This window comes from Tupaia chinensis, unplaced genomic scaffold, assembly GCF_000334495.1.
Source record: "Tupaia chinensis unplaced genomic scaffold, TupChi_1.0 Scaffold144269_1, whole genome shotgun sequence".
NCBI classification, from domain to species: Eukaryota; Metazoa; Chordata; class Mammalia; order Scandentia; family Tupaiidae; genus Tupaia; species Tupaia belangeri.
This window is the reverse complement of record NW_006204127.1, coordinates 1,078,854-1,088,308: the sequence shown is the minus strand read 5'-3', so window position 1 is coordinate 1,088,308 and position 9,455 is coordinate 1,078,854. Positions and strand designations below refer to the sequence as shown.

At 42.8% G+C, this 9,455-nt stretch overlaps 1 protein-coding gene across 1 annotated transcript in view; it reads left to right on the top strand.

Annotated features, from left to right (window-relative positions):
* LOC102485167 (small conductance calcium-activated potassium channel protein 2) overlaps positions 1 to 7,714 on the top strand; it is a gene marked incomplete at its 5' end in the record, with an annotated part of 170,767 nt that extends 163,053 nt beyond the window's left edge. The window contains 2 exon segments of the mRNA XM_014583380.1: positions 4,543 to 4,612; positions 7,125 to 7,714. Coding sequence (XP_014438866.1) covers positions 4,543 to 4,612; positions 7,125 to 7,412 — 358 coding nt within the window. The 3' untranslated portion in view covers positions 7,413 to 7,714.
* Between the last annotated feature and the right edge of the window lie 1,741 nt (positions 7,715 to 9,455).

The window sequence follows — 9,455 nt, the reverse complement described above, 5'->3', positions numbered from 1 at the left end:
CGGAGCCCCCCCCCCCGCCCCATACCTGAGAAATGCCGAGCCTCCCCCGTGTGTCCGGTGTCCCACAGGCCCATCTTGCTGAGGAAGGTGTCTTCCCTCAAGGACTTCCCTGACACGAGCTCCTGTCAGAGTCAGCCCTGCAAACCATACAGCACAGCAGCCCTAACACTTCTGTAAGAGGTGCATGCGGAATACGTGCAGAAGCCCTTCTTTGTACTTCCAAACTTGTGGCATCAGCCTCTACTGTTGGAGTGTATTAAACCCTAGTGGATATGAGAATGTGTATGTGTGCAGGACGGAGGGTGTGAGGTGGTGTGGACATGAGCCAGTGTCGTCGGTCTGTGTGTCCATGTGGCATCAGCCTCTACTGTTGGAGTGTATTAAACCCTAGTGTGAGGGTGTGAGGTGACGTGGACATGAGCCAGTGTCGTCGGTCTGTGTGTCCACAGCCACATACCCATCTGCTCCGAGAGTTCGCTCATCTCACCTGTCGCTGTAACCTGCTAAACGTATAATCACATTTAGTTTGTCTTTGACACCTGTAATTTTTCATGTAACAACAAACACATAGAACAATGCTCTGACACGATTTTTGTAGCCACGTTCTGTAGCCATGAGTAAATGGTGCATATTTACTTCATCTCATCTTAGGACTTGAGTTCTGAATACCCACACACTCAAAAAGTGAGAGAGAATTGAGGCGGATTCACTGTACAAATGTTATAACTTTTCTGTAGGTTGAACATATTTTCAATGAAATATTAGAAACAAAATCTTTGGGGAAGCAGTTTAAGAACTGTCCCTAAGCAGGTGGCAAATGGACCCATGAGGCCTGTAGGCCTGACCTGACAGTGCTGTGAACGGGCTGCCCAGGGTCTTTGGCACGTGGCTGTGGGATGCACGACAGAGAAAGCCACGTGAGATTCTTCTGCTTCTGTCAGACAATTCTCGTTGTTTCTTGTGAAGCAGCATGAGCTCCCCCAGCAGACGAGCTCCCCCAGCAGACGAGCTCCCACAGCAGACGAGCTGCAAGCCACTTAAACATGCTCTGTTTTATACATGAGTCTTGGGAATACTGGGTTTCCTTTGGGGTGGGGGACGCTGATACTTTGTGCAAGGTATGTGTGAATATGTTCATTCACACAGTCTGAGCCTGGCTAGATTAATCATGTGTGACTCTCATTTTAACTGAGTCGGCAGTTGGGGAGTGAAACCGTGAAGGAAGGCACATAGGGCTCGATTCCTAAGGGCAAGGCCTTCATTGCCCTTCATTGCATGGTTAGTTCCAGTGAGACCCTCAGCCTCATCTGTCAGCACGGGGTGAAATCAGATCTTACTCGTTGAAGGAGAACTTTAAATGTGTTTACTAGAGCTCCCCTGGCCTCTCCCACTCTCGGATTTGTCCTGAGAGCTTTCTCAGCAGCTCCCTCTCCTGCTAACGGTCGTTTTCTATCTCCGCCTTCTTTCTCTTTTCCAGACTTTGTAGTCTCTGCCTGACACGTGACCTCTAGTTTCCGACGGATGCTCACCTCTCTGGGCTTGTGCCCCCTTTTTAGGCACATATTTATCTTTTTGGATTATCACTTGGTACCATGAAGAGTTCTGTTCCTCTAACTTCCAGTCCTTCTCCTTGTAGCAGTTTTTAACTTGAGGTTTATCATTCTTTTATCTCAACTTTAGACCTGTTAATCATCGTGACCTTGTCTCAGAACCGAGAAATCCAGTAAACGTCATGTTTTAAGCATAGAGTATTAGATTACCTGCCTTTTAGAAGGCTGGTCCTCTGAGTAACCCCAACTTGGAAAATGCGCACTCCCCAGGAGAAAAACCAACCCCAGTGTTTAAAATATTGTCCTGTTGACCGTGTCACATTCCTATTGGGCAAAAATGTTCCCTATGTGAACACCAAATTCAAGAGGCCAAGGTGGCTTCGCACGTGCTCCTCCTTCTGAGCTGGGATTCCGGAGGGAGCCAGATGCTCTCAGGAGGGGGCGGGGGAGGCAACGGCAACGAAGAGGGATGGCATGTAATTGAATAGGGTTTCTTTTGCTCAGTATGTCAAAATCCTGCCGAATCAGAACAGCATCTTCCAGCTAATGAATCGAGCCCCCTGTGCACAACCACATTGTGTTGTTTTGTTCCAGAATATTTTACAGTTTCTTTTCTTTTGTTTTGTCTTTTTATTTCAACAAAATGAAAATAGAGCTCGGAAGTAAGTTGTGTGAGCTGCTCCCTTCAACGTTTGCAGAACTTCCTACTGGCTGCATGCACCCAGCAGACCCTTTATTTGTGAACTTTAGTAGTCTGATTGCTGCTATGGAAATGTGAACCCCAAATCATGATATTTTCCTGTGATAAGTGAAGTTCACATGGAAGAAATCAACATATGTTTCTTATTCTTCTTTTTCTGGGGAAAAAAGTGTACTACACATCTGCATGTAACCTTTTATTCCGGCAGCTGCAGCTTACGCGGGCTTTTGCTCTCAGCTCTCTCACAGCGCAGGTGGGGAAAAAAGTGTACTACACATCTGCATGTCACCTTTTATTCCGGCAGCTGCAGCTTAAGCAGGCTTTTGCTCTCAGCTCTCTCACAGTGCAGACAGTACAACAAACAGACAGGATGATTTCAGTTCAGGGAGCTGCAGGAATTCCAAGCGAACAGGGCTACTCTCTCTGTCAGCTTTCCAGATTAGTAGAAAACACAATGGGCAAAATTCTACTGTCAGACCTGGTACGGCGATCTGAGAGACGTAAATGAGGCTTCACTGTTCCGAGACAAAGTACCCCCTGCAGCTAAGGGGGTGCTGCCTGGCTGGCTGTGCAGAGCCCAGCACTTTTTCAGTACTTACAAGGTGCTGGAAGTTTTGGCCTCGAGCCTAACCTTGCCATTCCCGTGCTAGCCGTCCTATTGCTTTCTAAAACCTGCAAGGAAAATGATGTAAATTCCTATCATAAACAGATAAAGACATGTCAGTCAAGGTCAAGTAGAGATGCCATCACTGGCAAGTCAGGACTGCTGTACCGAACTCCAGCTGTAGACCGTGCTTACGGAGAGCTTTGAGCTGAGATCTTGCGCTCTCTTTAGAAAAAGAATAACAGCAGGAGCAGGCTTTAGGAGAGCCAGGCAGGGTAGGACCAGCCTGAAATACTTTTCTTTCAATTATTTAGAAATGAAAGAGGGTTAAAGGGGAAACTCTCTCTCTGTCTTAGAAATGTTCTATGTCCTGTATGAATATCACTTACAGTCATGGGCTGCCTCTGTGAGTGCAAACCCAGACTTCAGGAACACCGTCCCAGTCTAACACACCTCGGATATCAGGACACATCTTCACCGTAGTGCAGATTTGGTGACGCGCTGGGTCCCCAGCTGTCCAGCATACTCACTGAGCACTATGAGCACGTGTTGCAAAAGTCCCCCTGGCAGTAAAATCTTGCCCTGTGCCTTTTTAATTCTGCTATATACTTAGCTCAATTTAAATATAAAAATTAAGAAAAAGTACTCTCTCCAGCATTAAAGCTATCAATACTTTGTAAAAATCACTTACTGTTAAAGCAAAATAAGGTTAACATGGATTTTTTTTTTCATTTTCATCACATAGCTCTTTTGAATTGTTGGCTTAAATGACAACAAACCACTTTTTTCTTGTTTGAAAATCTTAATTCCTTGGTACATAGTAAGTACTGAATAAACAATTGTTGAAATAATGCAATAAATAAGGAATAGTAAGAAGTCTTATTCAAAGAGAGATATATTTGTTTTAAAACAGTGGCCTTTTGACTGTTTTTAAAAATCAGGCCAGTTAGTACATACAGTGCTACTTAAAAGTAGCTACAAGTAATCCTACTAGTAACAAGTCCATCTGTCAGGTAATTTAATTGCCCTCTGACTTTTATCCACACTAAAGATTCTAAGAGAAATTTTCACAAGGAAATGGTCTGGCCACCCTTCCAATTCAATGGCAGTTCAAGATAAAAGTCAACTGAAAGACAACGAAGAATAAGAGAATTATGTTTTGAGTGATCTTGCTGCTGGTTGAATAAAAGTTCTGGTTTTGTTAATAAGAATCTCACTTATCACTGTGTTTTCATCAGGTTCGAACCCTAACCCAATCATTTCCGACTAAACAGGGCTAACACCTGTATCTACCACGTAGGCATAGGAAGGCGCTCATTGCTCCCACGTGGGTGACGCCCCAGCTGCTTTGCATATTTCTTCCTATGTCTATTTGTCACGATACGGAGGCTTGAAGGAATGTTTTGGCTTTTTCTCATATGGTTAAGTCCGTATGAGCCTTCTGAATTCAACCTGACCTGGTCACTAGCTGTCCTGAGGACATCTCATCTCTTGCTCCCCTTTCCTTTTGCGGTGTTGGGGAAGCATGCTTCTCATCGTACCAGACACATAACCAGTCTGGAGTTTACCCCAGTAGCCGAGGCATTCTCCATGCCGTTACTCGCTCTTGTCAGTTCTGTGCATGCTCTTTGGAAGGTGTAAGAGAGCTGTAAAAAAAAACCTCTCTGACTTTAGATGCTGTCTTTTAGATTAAGAAGTGTAAAAATGGAGCAGAGGAAACTGAATGACCAAGCAAATACCTTGGTGGACCTGGCAAAGGTAAGCCTGAGGTGTTCGACCTTCGAGGGTGCATCCTGCTAAACTTAACCTCTGTCCTGGCACCTTAATAAGGTTTTGGGAAGAGCCTCCCCCACATTTAATTAACAAATCAAAATCAGTAAACCACCATAAAATGGTCGTCCAACTTAAAAGAATTTTTTCAAAACTCTTCACATGTTCTTTCACTCTGTACATTATTCAGCCCCCATTCTGAAAGCTTTCTAAAACGACTGTCCAGGACCACAAGAAATCTAAGCAGACAGTACTTTGGGGTTCTTATTTGCAGATAAATCTCATTTCCATGAAAGTAGAACCACATTCTGATGTGACTATGCGATTCAGGACTAAGTAAAACTCATCAGTAAAATTATTTTTATGTATGTCAAGCAAACGCAGAGGAATGTAAAGTTGAAACAAAAATTAAAAATCGCAGAAATTACACCCTAAAGATGTTGTCTTTAAGAAAAAAGCAACAACAAAAATTCTCTCTTTTAATGGTTCTTTTTTTGTTTTATTATTTAAAAATTGTAGCACTTTTGGAAAAGTCCCCAAATTGTTCTACCGCATTTATAAGATTTATCTGATTGACTTTTGGTTGATCCTCCCCAAAGAATCTCACTCTCAAAATAAAAATATTTATCAACAATCAAAACATTGTATTCTCATGAATGAATTATAAAGGAGGTATTAAAATACATTTAGGTAAGTTTCAGCCTTTTAACACAAATGGTTCAAAGAAGCAACTCTCATTTAGGTCAATATATCCCATTTTAGATTTGATAAATCTGCTGTGTTATTCACTGAATTCTCAGATATAATCTATGAAAATTGCATAAATGTAACCTAATCTCATTAAATAATGTACGTAAATGATACTACTCATTTTAGCATATCCCAGTCATACAGACTACAGAAACGTACTGGGGATGATAGGTGGAGTTATAATGCCTTACCTGGGAGACATGAGCAAGGCATGAAGGCAACCCTCAGCTAACATGGACAAACAGACCATCCTGAGCAAAGAGGAGGCAGGCTCTTGAGTCATTCTGAGCCAAAACAATAAAAATTATATAGATAAGTCATTTACTTCAAGAGTGTATCTGTTAAGCAAGATGCTGCTTCTTTCAAACCATTTCTTTACTTATAACCCTGGGACTGTATGTGCCATAGTTCAGCATTTCTTTAATGAATGAATATTGTTTACGTATTCTCAAGACCATGTAGTAAAAATGAAGTTAATGCACTCTTGTCTCCATGGCCAAACTGAAAGAAGGTATTTGTGTTCTGAATGATAATTCCCGTATTCTATTCGTTCAGCTCATTTATCATTTTTAGCGGTTGTTAAGCAGATGAAGAGGACATTATAGAGGAAATGAGGAAGAAGCAGAGAAGGCTGAGACAAAGGGGTCTCAGACATGGGGAAGGCTGCACTGGCCCAGGGTGGACACCCCGACCTCCTTCTCGGCCACCCTTTTCCCGTTCTGGGTAGGAGTCAACTGGTCCTGGGGGTCATCTCTCCTTGTCTCTTGGCTACTTCAAGAAATACAACTAAGAATCAGTTTTGGATATGCTGTGATAAAAACATCAATTTCGAGGTTCACTAGGACTGAAAGCATTTTCTTTTTTTGAACCACTTAGTTCTGATTCAGCCATAGACGGCTAGATGGAATGGTAACTTTAGTATCTCCCCTACTTTTACTCTCTCCGTGGCTGCCTGTTAAATGCTGTTTTACCCACTTGAGAAATGCAATCATTTGGGACATAGGACAGAAAAGGTACTTAGGAATTACTTGCTTTAAGTTACTCACTACTTATCAAATCAGTGAATCCTGAACTTCATTCATATTCTACCTTCAGAATTCTTGCTATATCCCAATACCATCTGCACGGTTACTGTTTCTTACATCTTTTAAAATTAGCCTCGCCCTAGTATTACATATTACAAGATGACTTTGATTTGTTGACCTTTGTCACAGGCATTAAAGTGCATATGTAAATATTAAAGTGAGATACATTCATTTATTTTCCTGCCACCTAAAATCATGGGCATACCATAAGTTGCCACATTTTCTGCAACTGAACGAATTTCTTTTTTTTAAATAATTATTTATTTAATTTTATTTATTCATTCACTTTATTAATGTGACCAGAGAGAGACAGAGGGTGAGAGTGAGAGAGAGAAGTGAGAAAGCAAGCCTCCAGATTCAGGACTCGAACTCTGGTCGGCCATGCGGGAATGTCCAGCACCTTAACCACCATGCCACCTGCTGGTCCCCTACAGCTGAACGAATTTCTGTCTGACGTCTGGCAATCCCGAGTCCTGGCAGTGAAGCGACACTGAGCGCGCTGGACTTGTTTGTGGGGTGAACGGGGTGAACGCCAGGCCACCAACGCCCTGCTGTGTCGGACAGCGCCAGCGGGGGCGCAGTGCTTAAGCCGCCGGTTTGCTTCCAGGGCAAGCGCCGTCCAGCGTCCTGGTTTGTTCTCATCTCCGTTCTCACTTCTCTTCCAGACCCAGAACATCATGTACGACATGATTTCCGACCTAAATGAAAGGAGCGAAGACTTCGAGAAGAGGATAGTTACCCTGGAGACAAAGTTAGAGACTCTGATTGGGAGCGTCCACGCCCTCCCCGGGCTCATCAGCCAGACTCTCAGGCAGCAGCAGAGGGACTTGGTGGAGGCCCAGATGGAGAGCTGCGACAAGCACGCCCCCTACAGCGCCGAGCGCTCCCGGTCCTCGTCCCGGCGGCGGCGCTCCTCCTCCACGGCGCCACCCACTCCATCAGAGAGCAGCTAGAAGAGAATAAGCTAACCACAAATAAGACTTTTTGCCATCATATGGTCAATATTTTAGCTTTTATTGTAAAGCCCCTATGGTTCTAATCAGCGTTATCCGGTTCTGATGTCAGAATCCTGGGAACCTGAACACTAAGTTTTAGGCCAAATGAGTGAAAACTCTTTTTTCTTTCCGATGCACAGGGAATGCACTTACTCTTGCTATATAGATTGTTCCTCCTGTGATTTCACTAACTTTTTATTCATGCACTTCAGACTTTACTACTACACTATATGAGATATAATAAAAAGTTAATTTCTGCACATACGTGTTGGGCCTTCGTTCTCTCTCTAGCTTCACTTCTCACGTTGTTTTCAAGGTAGAAACGACTGGTTATATCTAGTGCTTGCTGGTCATTTTAGTTTCCAAAGTCTGGTTGTTTGGAAAAAACAACTTTAAACATATTCATGTCCTTTTTACTAAGTTCTCACTCATGAATTCTTGGCATCTTGACCCAGAACAGCTTTTCGAGTGACACTGTCTCACTTTTAATTCAGTTTGTTTCCAAATGCTGTGGAATGTCAGGCTGTTATGGCAGAACACTTACAAACAGGAGCCCAGGTTCCTTCAAGAATTATTATATTCCCAATTTTCCAGCAAATCTATGTGCAGAAAGTATCCAGATACATCCCGGTCTGTAAACTGATGTAGCAAATTTTAGGTCTGAGCTAGTGATTTCACCTCTCCCCATGGATTCACTGGTTGTGACAGGCCCAGGAGGCACTGGGATGTTGGGGACGGGTGTGCATTCACGTAGGCACGTTTGCACAAGCACATGATAAGGCCAGGTGAACATAGCTCCTGACATCACCTGGCAGTTAGGGCCCCCTCCTGGCCTGTGTTACATATCTGGAACATGTAATTAATGTCATGAGTTTTTGCATACTTGTTTCATGGGTGGGTCAAGTCAATTTCTGTTAAATGGAACTGGTTAGCTATTCCTCCTAACTCAGCTCTTTCCAAAATTACTCTCAGAACCCAGTGGGTTTAGAGGAACCATGTCGAAAAATAAATAAGTTTTTAAAGAAAGGAAAAAACAGGGAAAAGAATCATGTAGAAATGATAGCTGCATGGAATTCCCTCACAGAACATTGTTCCCAGAACCTGCAGGAGGAACTGACTCGTGGTGGTAGGAGCAGCGCATCATGAAGACAAGATCTCAACTGGGCAGCTCTTAAAGCAGCCCCTTGCACCAGCCTAAACCTAAAGGTGATTCCTTCGTTGGGGATCTGCCCTGCCCTTGTTTCAGCCTTGCAGCATTGCGAGTTACTAGGGTATCAAATACTTTCTCCTTCAGTGTGGACTACAGTGATGTATCTGATAGCCATGGCGTCGTCCATGGGTAAGATAGCTCTCACAGCCTTTCCTCGTAATGCAGAAGTCGAACACTTCCTTTCAAGATGAAGAATATGAAAGTATGATTGCTTTTTTAGTTTTCTTTTTTTTTTTGTTATGTCCTTGCCTGTATGATTGCTTTTTTAGTTTTCTTTTTTTTTCTATGTCCTTGCCCATTTGGGGGACCAGGTGATAGAGGCTTCATGAATGAATTTGAAAGGTTTCCTTCCTTTTGGATCTTTAGAAATAGTTTGAGAAGAATTGGGGTTAGTTCTCCTTTAAGTTTTGTAGAATTCAGAAGTGAGGTCATGAACATCCGGCTTTTCTTTGTTAGGAGGCTTTTTATTATCGATTCAATCTCGTTTGCTATTGGTCTGTTCAGGCTTTCTCTGTCTTCCTGATTCAATATTGGTAGATTGTGTGTGTCCAGAAATGTATCTGTCTCATCAGGTTTTCATGTTTGTTGGCGTATAGTTGGTCGTAACATCCTCTCATGATCTTTTCTATTTCCAGTCCGTCGTATCGGGCCCTTAGAAGAGTCATGATGCATTTTTCTTTTTTTTTTTATGTAAAAATGCATCATGACTTTTCTGATGAATGAATAATATTGCCTGTTTCATTGCTGATCTGATTTATCTGGTTTCTTTATTCTTCTTAACTAGTCTATTT